Genomic DNA, 21,841 nt, shown 5'->3' with positions numbered 1-21,841 from the left:
TTCTTTGAGAAAAGGTATAAATTACAAATTTTCTAATTTGTTTCTATAAAGAATATTTAACTGATCTAGAAAAAAAGTTTAAACTATTTAACACTTACCGCTTGCATGTTGAAAATCGTGGTTTGTGAAATAATCATAGGCCAGTAACGGGTGTGTTTTTCTAACTGATCTTTCGCTCTTTCCAAAGGGATCTCAAGACTTCCATCGATTTTACATCTGGGGTCTAGAAAAGGAGTTAATCTGTTTTCCCTCATAAATTCACCAAAATCCTAATGATAACCAAATAAGATATAATTAGAGACTATTTCTAATGTTTCAGTGTGGATTACAAGTAATAGTCTGTTTCTCTGATGTCTTCTGTCCTGTGACATGCAATAAAGCATTTTCTCTAACAGCTCCCCACTCTCACCTCACTTTTTTTCCCCTGTTTGAACTTGAAACCTCTCAGCCTTTATACAATGGAAATTTTAAAAGCCTCAAACATAAATACATTCATGAACTTTCCCTGGTCCCGTTTAAAAAACCCAGGAATACTCTTTTTTTTTTCTCCACTCCTATAATTTAAATTTTTTCTATCATATACAGATAATAAATGATTTAATCACATTAGAAAACCAATTGCTTATTTAAAAACCACCTTGACATAACACCAAAATGTTAGCAATGGTTATCTCTCAATGACAGAATTATAGATAATTTACAGTTTTTTGGGTTTTTTTTTTCAGATGTCTATATTTTCTAAATTTTCTACAACGAATATTGATTAGCTTCCTCCTTATTAAAAAAAATATGTTAAAAAAAGCCTAATCAAGAACAATTACTAATAGTATACAATCTTTGGTGTTTATGAAGTATATTCATATACATAAGTCATATTTAATTTTTACAACCACTTCAAAAAGTAGACAGCCATGAAACACCAAATAGGAAGAATGAAAAATTAAAATCAGAACAACAGATTTTCTGATTGACACAATTTCTTTGCACGTTCCTCCCAATAATACAAGTTTCTGTTATTTCAAAGTAGCAGCAATCCAAATATTCAAATGTTTCTGTTTGCCATTTAAGTTACTAGAAATTAGGTTTCACCAAAGATATTAATTAGTTCAGATCAATTTTCATTCTCTCCTATAATTTAGTGTGTCAGTGCAGTTCCAGGCACTCAATAGCTACTTGCTGAATTATGAGAAACTCAAAACATAAACTTTATAGTCTTACTGTAATCCGGTAGTCTGTAACTCTTCCTCCACATCCTTCACTAATTGAAGGTGGGTCTTCTAGAATGGATCGAGAACTGCTGAGGACATGCAAAAAAATCTCTCCACCATGGCTACTAAGCATATGACTAATGACTTTGGAACCTGACTTTCGTGGTTGTTCCAATAAAACAGAACGACCTGTCAAAAACAAGATTATACTATCAGCAATGAAATTCAAATGGGCTCTTATTTTACCCCCTAAGATTTATGTCTGGATTTTTTCATCTTATTTATTGATCCCTGTATTTTAACCAGGATTGCTAATTTAAAATATCTACATTTCAATTCCTAAAAATCTAAATTCTAACCTTACCTTTCTCTTAGTTATTCTGAGCTTACATAGTTATACAGACAGTTTTCCAAAACAAGCACAGTGGTCTCTGCTATATGTTTGGTTATATGGTTCACTCAATTACAAGTTCATATATAATCCTGTACATCAAGAAGAAAAGTGAGATGACTGCTGGATAACCTTCAGGTTATCAATGTGACAAAACATTTGGAGAAGGCACAGTCTCAATTCACTTCCACAATACCTCTTCATCAGTACTGTTATCTTTAACTATTTTCTATTTCACATGTCCAGATGTTGTTTAATCTGGATTTTACATAATCTGATAATCAAATTGTGCTTAACTTAACAATGAAAATAACCTTATGATAAAGACCGGTTAACTCTTTAGATCAATGGTTCCAAAACCTAGATAATCACAAAAATTACCAGAGGAGCTCTTAAAATTTAGATTTAGTAGGTAAAATCCAATAATTTAGACTTGTAAAAAAATTTTCACACAAGGAAACCACAGATCTAATAATACATAAGAATAATATAGTATAATATGGAAAATATTCACGATAAAGATATACTGTTCAAAAAGAAGTCCATATATACTTTGTAATTTGAAATTCAACAGGCCAAGATAAATGGTCTGTATTATTCTAATTTCCAAAAAAAATCAATTTAGATTCTAAAAGTCAAATTTTTTAATAAAAATACTTAAAAATATGTTAAATAAAACATGCTTAGATATAATAGTCTGAAAGTCAGATATAAAGTCACCTTATTTTTAAACCTTAGCAAAACTGTTAAAGGGTATTTCCAATTGTATAAGTTTAAAACATTTTGACAAATAAATAGCTAGACTATATTGACAATAATAGCTTTTCATAATTCATATTCTCACTAATGATTTCATTTGCAATAATTCCAGTCAAAACCATTAAATGATGAAAGTTACCATTTAGAAGAAAATTAGTAAGGCAGGAAGAAGGTCTACTATTTACATCTACAGGTGAAATTCGGTAAGCTCCAGTACAATAGTGTAATTCTGAAATAGAAAAAAACACCCATTTGAAAGAATATAAAGAAATAGTCCCCTGATTAAAAAAAATTTGCTCACTGAGCCCCAGAAACAATGAAAAACATAAATTGAAATAGAAATAAATTAACTGATCCCCCCAAATACTTCAAGAATCTTTTGATTTATTCTTTCCTCTTCCAATTTTTTTTAAATACCTACCAATGTTATTTGTCCTTGGTGTACACCATTTTAATGTTATTGTTTCTTTAAATGGGCCATCTCTACTGCTGCCACCTAAGTGGGTATCACCTTTAAAATATGTCAGAGAAACATGAATATTACTAAATAGATCATAAACTTCAAATTGTTTAATCAAGATTTCCAAATGAGTTTAAACTCTCAGAGAATATATCTCTGGGGGAACATCTTTTTTATAAAGTCTTCTAGAAAAATACCAATATGTATTTTCCTCCAAATTTCTTATTAATAAATCATTTAGGTCATTGCAGTGAAAGTCAAAGCAAACATTTTTTAAATTTCAAGCATCTCCAACTGCTCCCCAACCCACACCATTAAATGATAAAATAAACGGCTAAATATTCAGAGAAAGCTGAAGAAATCTAAAACGCACAACTAATTGTAGTGAATCCTAATGAATTTATTTAGAAGAAACATAGACCAAAGTATCTAGGAAGTAGATATATAAGGAGATATAACAGTGAATATTTTTTTGCCTTAATAGAGTCTACGGTAAAGTGGAGTAAACAGATGATAATCAAATAGTAATGAACATAAAACTATGAAGTTGACAAGCTTTGAAGGAGATGAATACAGTGCTATGAGCACCTATACAGAGAGATTTGACCTACTCCAGTATACCAGGGAAAGCTTCCTTCAGCATTGAAGACTGGTCTGAGTTCTATAAGAGGATGAGTAAAAATTAACAAAAGAAATGGAGAAAACAGTTCAGGCAAAGGGAACAGCAGATGCCAAGGTACTGAGACAGGAGGGATCATGAGGAATATCAGGTCTGCATGGCTGGAACAGACAGAAGAGTATGTTGTGAGATGAGCATGGAGAGGAGGAGCGGCCTGACAATGCGGGTCCCCATAAGACACTTAAACAATTTTGTCTTTATCCTAAGGGCAACAGAAAAGCACTGAGGGGTTTTAAGACAATGGGAACATGGTCAGGATTAGCATTCTGAAAGTTATTTTAACTAGAGTGGATACGGAATAATTTAGGAGGCTACCGTGGGATACTAGGTAAGAAAATAATAGGCTGGATTAGGTAGATGGTAACGGAGATGCGGAGATGCAGATGTGGATGTATTTGAGAGATAATTAGATGAAATCAAGAAAATGTGATGGTAAATTAGACATAAAGAATGAAAAAGATGTCTCAGAAATGATTCTGAGGTTTCTGCCTTACATGACTGAACAGACAAGAAGGCCATTCACTGAAAGAGGGAGTGTCAGAAGACCAGTTCAAGGGCAAAGTTCATATATTGTTTTGGGCATGTTGAGTTTTAGGTGCTTGAAAGACATCGAAGAGACAATTAGGAAGTAGATTATATAAATCTGGTGCTTAGGGGAAATATCTGGGCTAAACTACAAGCCTACTCACCAAGATCCAACTCTACTGTCACTTCCTCAGTAAAACCTGCTTGACTCAGAGGCATAATCATATGCAGCCTCCTCTGTGTTTCCACAGTGCTCTGATCTTAGTGCTACGACAGCGCTTTACATAGTGTAATACATACAACTACAGGTCAAGTCAACAACTATTTTAGAGAAAAATTTCCTGTTACAAAGGATATTTTTAACATTTTTTCTAAGCTTTAAAAATAAATACTTAAAAAATTGATATCACCGGGCCGACCCCGTGGCGCACTCGGGAGAGTGCGGTGCTGGGAGCCTGGCAGCGCTCCCGCCGCGGGTTCGGACCCGATATAAGGATGGCCGGTGTGCTCACTGGCTGAGCGCGGTGTGGCCGGTCACAAAAAGACAAAAAAAAAAAAAGAAAAAAAATTGATATCACCTCACAGCTTCTTAGCCATTTCCACAGATTTTCAAAAACAAGTTCTCTACATTCCTTTGTTAAACATTAATACATCCACTTATCGTAGCAGCTTTTCTCCTATTAGCAACGCATTAGGTTAATTTCAAGATTCTTTAGACATGTGGCAAATGTTACGAGTGACTAATGTTTCTACTGATTATACTTCTGAATAGATTCATACAACATGACCAAAGTCAACCATTTAATGCTTTGATAGCATCAATCTGCATAGGATATATTCTTTTTTTTTTTTTTTTAAAGATGACCGGTAAGGGGATCTCAACCCTTGGCTTGGTGTTGTCAGCACCACGCTCAGCCAGTGAGCTAACTGGCCATCCCTATATAGGATCCGAACCCGTGGCCTTGGTGTTATCAGCACCGCACTCTCCAGAGTGAGCCATGGGCCAGCCCTTGCATAGGATATATTCTAAGGGATTCATGCAAATGTCAAAGCTTAAAGGTTTTTAAAATAACCTTCAAATCTTAAAATTTCATTGAATTTTAGGATTGGATAAAATATTACAGTTCATCTAATCCAGCATCTTTAACTTATAAGTGTGCAAACTGAAGTCTAGAAACATACGAGATTTGCCAACTGGTGGCAAACCTTTAGCTAAAACTCTTATCTCCTAACTCCAGAGTCATCTTCCCTAAACCATGCAGATACAGTTGCAGAAATCATGGTTCTGGAGAAGAGATATACTGAAATAATTTTTAGAGTAAAAAAACTAATTTCAATTTCAAAAATTTTATCCATGCAAGTTATGTCTACCACTTTTTCGAGTCTGTTCCTGTTCTTTTCCCTTTCTGAAGGTTGTTTGCCTGCAAGAGAAACTATGACATGAGTTTGAAAAACTTCATGTGTTTGAGAAAGCATGGCTAGGCTATCTTTCTCAATATTTGTTCCATTAGCCTCATCTTTCACAAAGTAAATTCTACAGAACACTAGTTCCATGACCATTAATAGGTGATACAAGGGTACTTCAAAGACTGTGGAAAAATAGAATTAAAAGTTTAATATGAATCTTCCACAAACTTTCTGACATACCCTTGTATTGTCAAACTCTACAGAACACTAGTTCCGTGGCCATTAATAGGTGATATTGTCAGATAAGTTTGGAAAGGAATCAACTAGTCAATCAAGTTTGTTTGCTGAAGAAGTTTTCAGAGCTGTTACAGTCGTCCCCTCCCTTATCTGCAGTTTTGCTTTCCACAATTTCAGTTAACTGCGGTCAACTGCAGTCTGAAAATATTAAATGGAAAATTCTCGAAATAAACAATTCATAAGTTTTAAACTGCATGTATCATGATGAAATCTCACACTCTCCTGCTCCTTCTCGCCCAAGACATGAATCAACCCTTCGTCCAGTATATCCACACTATATGTACTACCTGCCAGCTAGTCATCGATGTCATCTGCTCCTTACATACAACCATCAACTTCGTCACAGCTCAGTGATCCAGGATCACCCAAAGCAAGTGATCCTTCTTCTGACATATCGTCAGAAGGTCAATGGTAGCCTAAAGCTATGTCACAAAGCCTACGTTATTCACCTCACTTCATTTCATCATACAGGCATTTTGTCATCTCATATCAGCATGAGAATAAAGGTGAGTACAGTACGATAAGATATGCTGACAGAGAGAGAGAGAGAGACCACATTCACACAATTTTTATTATAGTATATTGCTATAATTAGTTCTATTTTATTAGTTATTGTTAATCTCTTACTGTATATAATTTATAAATTAAACTACATTATAAGTATGTATGTAGAGGAAAAACATACTATATATATGTAGGGTTCAGTACTATCTGAGGTTTCAGGCATCCACTGAGGGTCTTGGAAGGTATCCCTCTTGCATAAGGGGGACTACTGTAATATGCTTTCATATGTTAGCTCTTACAAAATAATACTTCCAAACATCTCTTACCACTTTTGAGGAAATCTACATGTGCATCTTTGTGATGAAGCAGCTCCACATCATAATTGGCAGATGTGTTAGCATGTTGTTCTTCCTTGAAGCAAAATTTAAAACATTTAAAATAGCTTGGTTTTGCTTTCAAAATAATGAAATTAATTATTCACTTTGCTTTTTGATTAAAGTGAGGTCAAATACATTCAACAATATTAGCTAAAATAATGTGATAGTCTGCTCAGTAATTAACCTATTTAAAGATGCAATAGTTTTCAGCAATAGAGTTCACAGCAATATGAACTCTATTAAAAAACTACTGGCTATGTATAGGTAATTAAAGTATTTAATGATTTTCTTACAGTATGTCAGAATTAACATAGATGACTAATCTAGAAACTTTGAAATTTTTTTTACTCCAAATGCACGGTCTTGCCAATATTTTTTATAAGCAAATATAATGTAACTGAAATAATTTTCATAAAGTAAAAGTGAAATAGTTGTTAAAAAGGGGAAATAGCATCTTTAAATAACTATGGTGAATTAGCAAACACCAATTAGATAAAATAGCAAATACAAACTAATAAACAAGTTTAGTAACTTGTTTTCACTAAATAATAAATAGAAATTACAACATTACTTACCAAAAAAGGGAAAGATTGAAGAGAAAGTCACACCAGTAGCACACAAATATGGTGAAATTTAACAAACATGGTATCTGTCACCTCAGGGTATTTTTCTTACAACTCATTAAATTATACATATTAAAGTACACCTGTTATGTTATTTTACATGTTAATTGTTTCTGCATCCAAAAAGTTCTATAGGGTAAGCCTAAAATTTCTAGTAAAGAACCAGCCAATGGTATTGGGAGGAAATTAATAATGAAAGGATTTTATTTCTCATGCAATTTAGTGTTCATGATGTAGCAGCAAAAACTTAAAACTGGACTATAAGAAAGCCAATTTGAATTTTTAGATACAGTGGCTAGTTTATATTTTTAGACATAATCAATACAATTCAATTGAATTCCACTCAGTAGAAACTCATTTAAAGCTTAATATGGGCCAGGAATCGTGCTGGTCTTGGACAACTTAATAATAATATAATGAAAATAAACAGGTAGCAATAGATTCCTGAGAAAATCCATTAGGAAAATCACAGGAGTCACGTCTATGGCTTCTCAGCCACAAAGTAATTAATTTAAAACTATGAGCTATTTTTCCCTAGTCAGGCCTATTAGCTACACACATCTTAATATTGGGGGGACAACAACAAAAATATAGGAAATAAAAGATCCATGAGAATATGCAAAGTAAGTAAAATCTAATAACACAGCTGTCAGGAAAAGAATCACAGAAAAATAATCTAAAATACAGATTTTAGTTTCATGGAAATGAGAACATAATTTTAAAAAAAGCTCATATAGCATGTTCTTATTAGAAAGAAGAACACAACACTTTGTTCTGTGATCCTTTCTTGGTGATTTTTAGTATTTACTGACCTGATCAAAGACACTGAATGTGGGCTAGCAAAACAGAAAATATGATAAGGGGAGAAAAAGTAAATGTTCAATTAAAATAAATAATACATGTAAAGCAAATATTTAAAATGCAAAGCAGAGCTTTCAAAATAGCAGGAAAAAGAACTACCTACCTTCATTGGAATATTTGTAATAGTAGTTGAAGCCAAATCGAAATGTTGCTGTACTAAAATATTCAATTTGGTAGCAAGATGCCTTCCTGCACGAACACTATGAACTTCACTGGTTAAAACTGGAGACAACTACAGAAAAGTAGGTAAGAAAAACAACCCACAAAATACTATTTTATTATAAACTAGTGCTAAATATTTTACTACAAGCCACAGAAATCAAATATTTTTACTTTTTAGAATTTTAAAAGAAAAAGGGTCCACAAATTAACCTTAATAATATTTTAGCAATAAATTTTCATACATTCATTCATTCCACACATACCTATTAATCAGAGTTTACTATATTATACGCCAGAAACCGTATGAGCCACTGGAAAATAAAACAGTGAATAGACATAGTCCCTGTCCTCTTGAAACTTAAAGTCGAATAGTTTTTGTTTTAAATATATATTTTTATTTCTATATACATATATATTTTTTTCAGCTGGCTAATACAGGGATTGAACCCTGAACCTTGGTGTTATCAGTACAACATTCTAACCAACTGAGGTAATCAACCAGCATGTTATTTTCAATTATAATTTTTACTTCTACTTATCTGTACAAAATGGATTTGAAGTAGCCCACAGAAATACTATAGAAAAGATAATTCATTTTGCGGAGAGGACAAAACTCTGCAGACTAAACTGAAAGAATGTAGAAATTGCCACAAACATCTCATTTTGTCAACAATAAGACAGCCAAAAATTACTTAAAACAAGATAATACAAAATTTTACTTATTCCAGGGCAATATTTATTATAAATAAAATTTTTAGTTATCATAAAGTAAAACCAACATATTGCCACATTATCAAAAGCAGATAAAAAAGGGTCTTACACAGAAAACCACCTAAAAACATAATGATAGAAGTGATTGATGACTTATAAATACTACTTAACTACAAAAATTCACAGAGTAAGGTAACACTTGACATGTTTATATTAATTAATGCAAAATGAAAAAGCAGAACATAAGAATATATATATTTATCTATTCTAAAGCATCCACTAAAAAAATATATCTACATTAGTTAATATAACTACATAAATACATACATATATATTCCTAAACATAAACCACTGATAGGGAATATTGTGATGTAAATCCATTTAACAAACAACAGAATCATTTTTTCCTTTAAATTGTTCAAATTTATTTAAAAAGTAAAACCAAGTTTGGAAAGTAAGTCCCCACAAATGTGGGGAATAAATTTGTTATTGAAATGTATTTTGTTAAAGAATATATTGCTTTTCTTTCCATTTTTATTTTTGTATTGCTTTTCTAATGAGGAAAAACAATTTTTATAGAATAAAAGTAATCACTAAAGTAACTGAAATTCATTAAAGTAACTGAAATTTTAGCAGCGATACATACTGTATGGTTTTGCAACACACTTTATTAAAATAAACAAATGTCAGCAGGCAAACAAAACATAACACTTTAAAATCTACAATTACAACATTAATGAAACAAACCAGATGTTTTACCATACAGGTTTGCTTTGAAAACTAAATATTTTCTTGGCGGAATATATTGGTGATGTGATCATTTTAATGCTATCTCTTCTCAGCTTTTATTATCAATAATTCACAATGATCTTGTCTTCCATTACTTCTACACTTACCTCTTTTTTAGGACGATCAGATACAAGGCTGTCTTCACCAACTGGGTAGGTATGGATCAAGACTAACTCACATTTTTGAATCTGCATGAGACTTAAAAAGAAACTTTTCACTTAAAATGTAAGAAACATACTATATAAAGAATTCAGGAAAGTAAACTATTAAAACTTTAATATACTAAAACAGTGTAATGCTACAATCAGATATTACTAACACAAAAGCTAAATATTTAGAAAGACAGTATATAATTGCTATATTTGTATGAATGCTTCATGAGTATTTATGCGAATTTATTTCAAATGCAGAAATGATAATTTTCTGTGTCTGAAGAATAAAAATAAAGAGAAAATTCTTATAATTAAGTACAATTTTCAACAGATAACTGCCACAGCGAAAATTAATATATTGTATATTAATTTCCCTCATAGTAATGTTTTTTAAGGACAAAATCAGGCAATACTAGTCATTACCTATAATTGGTCATTTCCAAGAATACAGGATTGGTAATGCTAAAAATTTTCCTGAACTTTTTATTTTGAAATTTTCAGACTTAACAGAAAAGTTGAAAGAAAAGTATTGTTCAATGAACACCTATACGTCCTTAACTTAGATTCATGGTTAGCTATATCTGCTTTCTCTATATATACCTAAATAGATGTACACTCTTTTTTATTCATTAAACCATTTGAGAGTGAGTTCAAGAGGACGTGACACTTACTCCTAAATACTTCAGCATGCTTTTCCTAGTGACAACAATCCTACTCATAATAATAATAATACCATTACTCCACCCTAGAAAATAATCACTCAGTGTAAAATAGAGCCCACATTGCAATTGGTCCCAACATGTCTTTACTAGCTGTGACTTAATGAGAAATACATATTTGGTCTCGGCCCCTGGTTCCCGGCACACAGCTCCTAAAACCCTTGTAATGTCCTGAAAAACATGGGTGCTAGGATCACCTTGTGCTCTAATATTTGGTTTCTGACCCCAGTGCTTGACACACCAGTCCTAAATCCCTTGGATTTTCCTGGGTGATAGGAGAATCTTTTGTTCTAATGAAGCGACTCTCGGTGGGATCCTGGACAGCTCCTGATGGGGGCTGATCCCTGGAAAGACCAAGCTATGATTACAAATGTGAGAGCCCCCATTCTCTGGGAGGGAAGAGGTAAAGAGTGAGTTAATACTCAATCATGTCTACATGAAGCCTCAGAGAGCTTCTGGGCTGGAGAACATATTCATGTGCTGGGAGGGTGGTTCACGCCCACTTCACAGGACAGAAGCTTGGGACCCTTCTGGACCTCACCCTTTGTACCTCTTCATCTGGCTGTTCATCTGTGTTCTTTATCATATCCTTTACAACAAATCGGTAAACCAAAGTGTCTCCCTGAATTCTGTGAGCTGTCAAAACAAATTATTGAACATGAGGTAGGAGTCATGGGAACACCAAATCTGTAGCCAAGTAGGAAAAAAACTGTGGGTAATCTGGGGACCCTCTACTTGAGAGTGGTGTCTGAAGTTAGGGGCAGTCCTATGGAACTGAGCCCTTAAATTTTGAGGTCTGCACTAACTACAAGAAGTTATGTCTCAAAATTAAATTGTAGAACAACCAGTTGATATCCAGAGAGTTGGAGAATTAGTTGGTGTGGGGAAAAACCCACACATCTAGTCACACACAAGTCCTGATGTGATTATAGAGAGAAAAAAATGTTTTCCTTTTCAATAGCTTTTTTCATTCTTCAAAATACACACAATGCAATTAGTTGCTATGTTTTGACTTGGTAGATACTAAATAATGCCACCAACAATTTGCACATTTTACAAATTTGTAACACAGATGAGAACAAACCATCTTACAAATATGCATTATACATTTATGTATTATTGTATCCTCTGATCACCTTTTCTGTGGGGGAAAAAACAAAATTCTAAAGTGAAACAGAAAATGGGAAAAAAGATTCTGATTAAACATAAATTTAATTTGTTGAGTCAGAGAATTGAAGGGGAATACTACCAATCACTTTCTTTTTGGAAATAACTATAATAAAATACATATAACTATGAAATTAAACATGTTTATTTAACTTATGGATTATACTCACTGATCTGAATTTGCAGCAAGCTTGTTGTGCTCATGAATTGTTTCTTGGACACAGTCTTCAAGCATTCGCACATGACTATCACTATGGCATAAAAAAGACTTAGAAACTTAAAACAATAAAAAAAATTTAAACTTAAAAGTATGAAAAAAATTAAAACCTATTCAACTGTATTACCTTGTTATAGACATTTAAAATTACTTCAATGAGTAACATTCGCAACAACAAACAACTAGCTGAAAAACTAGAGAGAAAAAATAGTCAAATTGACCTCCAAGATGACAATCTAAACAGTTCTCACTGAGATGAATCTTTATTTTAAAATTGGATAAAAATAGCCTCAATATTAAATGTCAAAATAAAAAAATCAGAAAGGCTATTTGCAATATGCTTAAATGTTAACATGCTGTTTTTTTTATTAAAAACTACAATAGGACATTAAAATTCATTCAGTGAAAGAATTACTATAATTAATGCCTCACCTTTTTGCATTAGTAATGCAGATTATCCGTCCTCTATTTCCAACACGTTCTGCATTCTCCATGAGTAGAGTACGAGCCTCATGTTGGTATTCAGTAATTTTGCAAAGAGTTTCCACTGCTGCAACGAGACCATGCAGAATACTGCAGCACTCTGGATCAGCCCGAGGATTAGGAGGCCCAACAGCAGCTAATGCTGCCATTAGCTAAGTAAAAGAAAAAACAATTATGTAAACAAAAGTATGTGCAAGTTACCCTGTATCGGCTAGCTGCCAAAAAAAAAATTTAAAAAAAACAAAACAACAAAGAAGTAAGAGTATGTGTAAGTCAGAAAAAACATCACAAGAAAAGAAAACTACAGACCAGAGTATCTTATTAATATGGACACAAACATCCTTAACAAGATACTAGCAAACCAAATCCAATGACATACAAAAAAGAATTATACACTATGATCAAGTGGAATTTATACCAGGGACGCAAAATTGATTTAACATCCAAAAATCAATTAATATAATACATCATATCAATATCATCTCCATAAACAGAGAATAAGTCTTTGACAAAATCCAAAACCCTTTCATGATTTAAAAATACCCAAAAAACTCAATAAACTAGGAACATTAGAAAACTTCCTCAACTAGATAAAGGGCATCTATGAAAAACCTACAAATAACATTACACTTAACCGTGAAAGACTGGATGCATTCTCCCTAACCTCAGAAACAAAACAAGAATGTCCACTCTCACCACTTCTGTTCAACATTATACTGGAGGATTTAGCCAGAGCAATTAGGGAAAAAAAGGAATTAAAAGGAAACTAGATTGGAAAGGAAGACGTCAAACTATCTCTGTGTTGTAGATGACCTGACTTGTATATAGAAAATCCTAAGGAATCCTAAAAAACCATTAGAACTAATAAGTTCAGCAAGGTTGCAACACACAAGATCAATAAACAAAAATCAATTATATTTCCCTTGCAATGAATAATCTGAAAGTGAAATTAAGACAATTCCATTATAATAGCATCAAAAAGAATAAAATACTTGGGAATAAATTTTTAGAAAATGCAAAACTTATACTCTGAAGTCTACAAAACACTGTTTAAAGAAATTAAAGATCTAAATAAATGGAAAAACATTCCATGTTCATGGACTAGAAGACTTAATATTGTTAAGATGGCAATATTACCCAAACTAACCTACAGGCTCAATATAATTCCAGCTGACTTCTTAGTAGAAATTGACAAGCTGATTTTAAAATTCATATGGAATTGCAAGAGACCCAGAATAGCCAAAATAATCTTAGGGGGACTCACACTTTTTTCAAAATTTACTACAAAGCAATGATAATCAAGATATTGTGGTACTGGCTCAAGGACTGTAATATAGATCAATGGAGTAAAACTAAGAGTCCAGAAATAAAACCATGTGTCTATGGTCTGACTTTCAACAAGGGTGCCAAGACTATTCAATGAAGGAAAGAAAAGTCTTTTTAACAAATAAATGGTACAGGGACAATTGGACAGCAAAATGCAAAAGAATAAAGTTGAATTCTTACTTCACATTATATACAAAAATTAACTCAAAAACAATCAAAGATCTACATGTAAGAGGTAAAACTATAAAACTCTTAGAAGAAAACATAAGGCTAAATTTTTATAACCTTGGATCTGTCAAAGGATTCTTAGCTATTACACCAAAAGCATGAGCAACAAAATAAAAAACAGATCATTTGGATTTGATCAAATATTAACATGTTAAGTAAAATTAGTCAGGCACAGAAAGATAAATACCATACGTTCTCACTTATATGTAAGAGCTAAAGAAAAAAAAGTGATCTCATAGAAGTAGAGAGTAGAAATGAGGTCACTAGAGGATGGGAAGGGTAGGGAGTAGGGAGGATAAGGAGAGGTTGTTTAGACACAGAATTACAGTTAGATGGGAAGAATAAGTTCTAGTAATCTATAGTAGTGCTAGGTCTATAATTAAACAATTACTTATTATATATTTTCAAATGGCTACAAGAGAGGAGTTCAAATGTTCTCATCACAAAGAAATGGTAAGTGTTTGTGGTGATGGGTATGCCAGTTACCCTCAATTGTTGACCATCACACGGTTTGCACATGTACTGAAATATTACTCTGTACCCCATAAATATGTATAGTTATTACGTGTCAATAAAAAAATTAATTTTTTTTTTAAATTTAAGGGGGCTGGCCAATTAGCTTAGTTGGTTGGAGCATAGAACACCAATGTCCCTGTACCAGTCAGACGCCAAAAAATAAAGTTTTTAAAATTTTTAAAATTTAAAACTTTTGTGCTTCAAAGGACACCATCAAGAAAGTGAAAACACAGCCCACAGAATGGGAGAAAACATATGGAAATCATATACTTGATAAAGGACTTGTATTCAGAATATATAAAGAACTCTTACATCTCCATGATAAAAAGACAAATAACCATATTTTAAAAACGGGCAAAGGATCCAAGTGGACATTTCTCCAGTAAAGATATACAAGTGGAAAATAAGCATGTGAAAAGATACTCAACATCATTAGTCATTAGGGAAACACAAATAAAAAACACAATGAGATAACACTCCACCCACTAGGATAACTATGAGAAAAAAGGCAGATGATAACTATTGGTGAGGATATGGAGAAATAAGAACCCTCAATCACTGCTGTGGGAATGTAAAACAGTGCAACCATTGTGGCAGTTTGGCAGTCAGTTCTTCAAAATGTTAAATACAGGTTACAAAAGTACCCAGCAATTCTACTCCTAGGTATATACACCCAAGAGAAATGAAAACATATGCCCACACAAGAACTTGCACATGAATGTTTACAGCAACATTTTTTCTAACAGCCAAAAAGTACAAACAATCCAAATGTCCATGAACTGACAAATGGGTAAATGAAATGTGGCATATCCATGCAGTGGAATATTATTCAGCCATAAAAAGGAATGAACTACTGATATATACAACAAGGATGAACCTTGAAAACACTGAATGATAAGTCAAAGAAGCCAGTCACAGAAGACCACATATTGTATAACACCATTCATATGAAATGTCCAGAACAGGGAAATTTATAGAGAAAGAAAGTAGATTAGTGGTTGCTTATGGCTAGAGATTATTGGGGGAAGAGGGAGAGGATGATAGCAAAGTGTACAGGATTTTTTTTTTTAAGGTGATGAAATGTTCTAAAGTTGACTGTGGTGATCACTGCACATATCTGTGAATACATTAAAAACTACTGAATTGTACACTACAAATGGGTGATTCATATGGCATGTGAATTATATCTCAATAAAGTTGTTTTTGAAGAAGTGTATGTGCAGGTTCTCTTCTGTGGTGCTGCCTGTGGAGGTAGCAGCCATCTCCTACTCAGCATCATGGCCAACCTCGGACCCCTGTGAAGCCTGAGGTCATCAAAAAGAGGACCAAGAAGCTCATCCAGCACCAGTCACATCAGTATGCCAAAATTAAGTGTAACTGGTGAAAACCCAAAGGTCCTGATGACACAGTGAGGATAAATTCAAAGGCCAGATCTTGATGCCCAACACTGGTTATGGGAGCAACAAGAAAACAAAGCACATGCTGCCCAGTGGCTCCAGAAGCTCCTGGTTCATAACACCAAGGAGCTGGAAGTGCAGCTGATGTGCGACAAATCTGACTGTGCAAAGACTGATCACAATGTTTCTCCAAGAACACAAAGCCAATGCGGAAAGAGCAGCCCAGCTGGGCATCAAACACCAATCCCAACACCAGGCTGCACAGCGAAGAAAGTGAACACACAGCTCACGTGCACATTTATTTGTGTTTAAATAAAACCATAAATATTCCACCCCCCACCCCAAAAGAGTATGTGCAAGTACTTCATAAACTCTAACACACTGTAATCTTATGTTATTTTTGGCATCATTTTCCAATTCCACATTTTAGAGATGAATGAAGGAAGATACACAAAATTCTCATGTAACATTCCATTGACATAAAAGATTGTAAATCAATCTGATATTCTGAATATCCATGAGATCCAATATTATAGAATTAATATTTCAAAACAAGATATTCAAAAGATTTATAAAATGTCAACGTAAGTCATAGTGAGCAATATATTCTTAGCCTACCAATAATCTCACTCCACATTAAATGATTTTCAAAAAAATCTGATGCATCTTCCTTCAAATAAAACAAACAAAAACAATGCAAATTCGAAGTTTTCCATTAACACTTAAAGAAAAATTAGAAAATTATTAAAAATAATAAAAAATACTGTTACTCAGCATGAATAGAAAAAGGGATGCTCTTTTTAATATAGTTTAAAATTTTATAAACTTTCCAGCATATATTAAGTGAAAAAGCAAGATGCAGAACGATGCATAGAATTTGTAACCTGTGTAAATAAAGAAGGAATGATTAATACTTATATTTGCTTATACATGAATAAAGATACTCTGGGAGGAGCCTTAAAAAACTAATAGTGGTGAAAAAAGAGTGCTGTACTGGTAAACCAGTTTTCAAAATAAATAAATAAAAGCAATGATTTGTAATGTTTATCAATTTCTATGGTTAAATACTCCCACCACGGCCAATTTCAAGCTACAAATGTGGTATCACTGAATGCAAAGTTAGTAAGAGATGCACTCAGCTCTCCTAAACTGGTATGAGCAGACTCTAGCGCACCACTAACTGGGACAGGGGATGAAAAGTGGGAAACTTTTCAAGGTATACCTTTTACTTACAAACACATACACATATGTATGTGTACACATATATACATGTATGTATATATGTATTTATTTTTAAACTACACAGGTATTACCTTTTCATAATAAGTGATCAAAAAGGAAAGAAAAAATACTGTTTATAAACTACTATATAAAGTCTGTGGTATATAAGAGAAGCTCAATAAAAAAATAGCTTTTTAGGAGAGGGGTGTTATGGTCCTGGGCAAAGCAGCAAAAGATATTTTAACTTTTGGAGTCGAATAGATACAGATTGAAATTCTAGTTCTGCCTTTTGTTGGCTCTCTGATCCTGGTCAATCTCTTCTGGCTCTTTTCCTAATGTGAAAATAACAACAACAGAATCTATCCCACATTAGTGTGACATTTTCAAACTTTAATTTAGCCAACAAAAACAAGACCAAAACTCCTAAGGTCTGGCAATGTTTTGTAATAAAATTTAAGATATAGGATAGAGCTATGTGCTATAGTGGAAAACGCCTTGGATCTAGCTATATAAGTCAAATGACCTCTGGCTCCTGTGGGCCTCCGTTCCTTCACATGCACAAGGAAAGAACTGAAGCAAAGGATGGCTAAGATCCTTCCAACCCCAACATTCTACAATCAAGTCTACTTGTTACCTGTGATAACTCACAATAACTAGGGAAAGGTGTGACATGGATAAGCAAAGCTAAATATTAAATGGGTTAATATAGACAAGACTATACATAATTCATACAAAATGTTAATTCTTGTATATCTTCTTGAACACCAGTGATTTGCTACACAGTTGCCTTCACAACTGGAGTTTCCCCCTCTGTTCAAGATTTAAATGCAATGAGTGTGTTATAATGTGCTTTCACCTTTGGAAAGCAGAAAGTAGTAGTAATTTTTTTTATAATCAGCATGCCTATCAAAGGCACACCTTTACTACACAGCAGAGGTGCATTAAGAAAGATATCTATGCAAATTTGCATTTATTTTTATTTAGACATAGTTAGAAAGGTTTTGAGCTTCTTTCACAGTACCTCTTGCAAAAGGTACAAGTTTCTTTCACAGTACTTCAAAAAGACAGAAGGAATGTATGGAACCCTTAAAATTATTTTTTCAAGTAATGGAAGAATATTGAGAACATTCTAGAGTGATATAAGTACAAAGCCAAGCCAATAAAAGCTTACTCTTTGAATGACTTACCTCAAAAGAATTAAAGATTAGATATGTTTACATATTATAATACTAATCAAAAACATTTTAAGACCAAAACTGTTGTAAATGCATTTTAAATGGGTTCCATTTAAAATTCACCTTAAATGAGATTATTTCCATTGAAAAGCATCCATTAACAGAAAAATTTTAACATGAAATAATTCAAATAATGTATTCAAATATTTCACTAATGCTTATCTGTCTTGTTATATTCATCAGTGAAGAATCTAATAGACTGAAATCTATTCAATTAAACAATAGCAAAACACATAAGCTACCAGAAATTCAATATCCTTAAACAAATAATGTTAACAAAACATAAACTTAATGAATTCAGAATGAGTTTATTTCTGCTCCCTCCACTAAAACCATAGTAAAGGAATTTAATTTAAAAAAAGCATGAACCAAAAATAAATAAATAAAAGGCAGCATAACCCCACTAAGATGAAGAGAACAGAAACAGAGATAACAGCAAACAAGAAACAAAACAAGAGAGATGTCAAAAAGAATGCATAAAAATGGTAATAAACTTAACAGGACTGAATAAGCTGAAAATCTAAGTGCATACAGGGGGAAAAAGGCAAGATAATATGCCCTACAGAATCCATGAGAAGTTCAAGAACTGGAGGCACCAAAGTACCACACAAAGCAGGGATGAGGCAAGGTAATGAAAACAAAGAATGGCTTGAAGTCAACATAAGAGCCACTTAACTGCCAGATCATACTTACATCCTACCCATGTAAGTGACTACCTCTCCCCAACCCCCACAGACACAGAATCACATTCCTTGGAGGAACCGAACCAGAAAAGTACCAAGCATGAATACTGCAAACCACAGCACAGTAAGGTTAAGATATCAGACCAGCACTGCCCAAAAGAATTTTCTGTGATGATGGAAATGTTCTCTATCTGTGTTGTCTAATACAGTAGCCACTATTGATATGTGGCTCATTGAGCATCTGAAATAAGGAGAGTGCTATAGAGAAACTAAATTTTTACTGTATTTAATTTTAATTTTTAATTTAGTAGCCACATATGGCAAGTAGCTAATATATTGGACAGCAAAGTACTAGGTCAAAACCACAAAGATTAAATACAATCTGAAAAGTCTGCCCAGTAGAACCTATACTCTCTTCTTGCTCCCAGAAGGCTGACAACCAAATTTACAGCATACAGGTAGAAGAGTGGAAGATCTTTTCTGGAGACACTGAACAGTTCCAGAGAGATGATCTGTTGACATCTGACATTTGGAGGTCCTCCAGTGAAAACGACTGGCTTAAACTACAGTGAAGTCCAGTCAGCAAAACCTACCAACCCCAATATATAGATTTTCTAATCTGCTGTTTAGTGCCTAAATAAGATTGTATAGCCAAATACCAGCAGGCAAGAAAAGCCTCAACATGAAAAGAGCTCAGAACACAGAGGGATCAAAAGAAAACTTCAAATAAACTATAATTAATACCCTCGAGTAAAAAAATTACACCTGTAAAACAAGAAAAAGATATGACAAAAATGGACATAATTAGAGGAAATAATAAATTCCAGGAATAAACAAAAAGTTGTAAAAAGAAACAATCACATACACCACTTGGCTAAGCAGTGAATAACACTTTATGTAGACATTATAATGCAAACATGGAATTTTGAACGAACCAAACATTCTGAAATAATATTGAGAAAATAAGGGAAAGGGCAGACATAGGGGCATGGGTGAGGCAGAATATGAAAGAGGTAAGTCCTCATCAACAATAATAATAAATAGATAAAGTTTAAATTCAGAACTCAACAGGAGTAGAAACATATTGTTTAGAAATATGAAAGTAAATACTGGAACAGCTAAAGAGCTGAAAGTTTGCTTCTGGGAGTAGGGGAAAGGCTGGAATGGAGATAGCCATTTTTCTTTTAATATTACTTGGCATTTTAAAACTACATGCAAATACTACATTGATTACAAATTTTTAAATCATTTTTAAAAAAGTATTACTCCATTTAGATAATTTTCAAAAATGGCCACAGCTCAAAACCTAATCATACCTCCTGCAAATTTTGGTCTTCTTGAGTCCAAGAATTTAAAACATGTGCTCCAGAGTCACTCACAATGAAATTCACCTAATAGATTTCAAAGAAACAATTAGTATTCAACTCTACTTTCACTCAAATACCATCATATTTTAAAATAATATACAATTTCTGACACAGATCTCTGTTTCATTTATTAATTTCACAGTTATAGAATACCTAACACATGCCAGGCACTGGATATGGAAATATAGTGATGAATAAAACAGTTTTCATTCACAATGTGGGAAAAGTCAGGGATGGGAATATAGCAAGATATAGGACAATGCAGGAAGAATAACAAAAAATTGACAACACAATTTCAGAGCATAATAAGTATTACGAAAAATAAGCTGGTTATCTACTCTAGATTGGGTGGTCAGAGAAGAACTCTCTAGAGAGGTAACAACTGAGGGGAATCCACAAAGACTGAAAAGAAACCAGCCAGTTAAAAAGCCAGGGATAGAGAATTCCATGTATAGCAAACAGCAAATGCAAAGGCCTCTAAGCATGTATGTACCCTCAAAAGAGTGAAGGTCAGAGCAGGCAGGAGCATAGAAGATAAGCTCAAAGAAATAGACAGTAGCCACATCATATAGAGCACTGAAAGCCATATAACGGGACTTTAAGTATTAAAGTAAAACGTAAATTAAAAAATAATACCAGGTAAGATGATGATAATAAAGAATATATTAGAAAATACAATGATGACACTATGTTCTATTTTGGGAGGAAGGTGAGATTCATTTCTTTTCCCTGGACAATATGATTTAATGCATGATCTTTTTTTCTAATATCCACGAAATACTAGTTTTCCTTCCCCAAAGAAAAAGTTTGATAATTGGTCTTCTCTCCTAAGGCTTATCTGACAGGGACATATTTTACTAGCCAACCTACTTAGATTATCTCATTTAAATCTTACAAGGATGTAGGTTTTATGCTTACATGGGAGGAATGGCTTGGAGAGATTAAGAAATATGATCAAAGTAGTTAACACCGCTGGTAGCTGCAGAGGCCAGGATTTGAACCAAAGTCTGTGCCCTAAATCACTATGTTATGATATACAAAATTTAAGCTGGCTGGATGGCTCAGTTGGTTGGAGTGCAGCCTTGTAATACCAAGATCAAGGGTTTAGAACCAGCTAGCCACAAAAAATAAATAGATAAAAGAAATATAATACAAGAATGTACAAATATATAAAGAGAAACTTATATTTTAATTTGGAATATATCTGAATGTATAATGCTATACTGGACTCTCTGTGTTCACCTTTACTGTTACTGCCTTATCTTTGCCAGTCTAAGAACTGGCTAAGTTCCAGCCTAGGTTACTCCAAATAAGGCAGAAAGCAGTCACCCACTTCTGGCTAACCAATGCCTTTCTCAAAATAACACATTAGAGATA

The 21,841-nt window shown here is 33.3% G+C and overlaps 1 protein-coding gene and 1 pseudogene across 3 annotated transcripts in view; one reads left to right on the top strand and one right to left on the bottom strand.

Annotated features, from left to right (window-relative positions):
• The window catches only part of INTS13 (integrator complex subunit 13), a 30,498-nt gene that overhangs the window by 5,950 nt on the left and 2,707 nt on the right, over positions 1-21,841 (bottom strand). For all 3 annotated transcript variants that reach the window (XM_063074785.1, XM_063074784.1, XM_063074786.1), the window contains exons 3-12: positions 20,414-20,488; positions 12,441-12,643; positions 11,962-12,042; positions 9,861-9,951; positions 8,195-8,323; positions 6,557-6,641; positions 2,780-2,869; positions 2,498-2,587; positions 1,219-1,397; positions 99-269 (exon numbers count right to left, since the gene is read on the bottom strand). In XM_063074785.1, coding sequence (XP_062930855.1) covers positions 99-269; positions 1,219-1,397; positions 2,498-2,587; positions 2,780-2,869; positions 6,557-6,641; positions 8,195-8,323; positions 9,861-9,951; positions 11,962-12,042; positions 12,441-12,643; positions 20,414-20,488 — 1,194 coding nt within the window. The remainder of the gene's footprint in view (positions 1-98; positions 270-1,218; positions 1,398-2,497; positions 2,588-2,779; positions 2,870-6,556; positions 6,642-8,194; positions 8,324-9,860; positions 9,952-11,961; positions 12,043-12,440; positions 12,644-20,413; positions 20,489-21,841) is intronic.
• LOC134360946 (large ribosomal subunit protein eL32-like) lies at positions 14,316-19,669 on the top strand (annotated as a pseudogene).

The sequence above is a fragment of the Cynocephalus volans genome, chromosome 12 (assembly GCF_027409185.1).
Source record: "Cynocephalus volans isolate mCynVol1 chromosome 12, mCynVol1.pri, whole genome shotgun sequence".
Classification (NCBI taxonomy): Eukaryota; Metazoa; Chordata; class Mammalia; order Dermoptera; family Cynocephalidae; genus Cynocephalus; species Cynocephalus volans.
The sequence above is the reverse complement of the archived record's forward strand: the minus strand, read 5'-3'. Positions and strand labels throughout refer to the sequence as shown.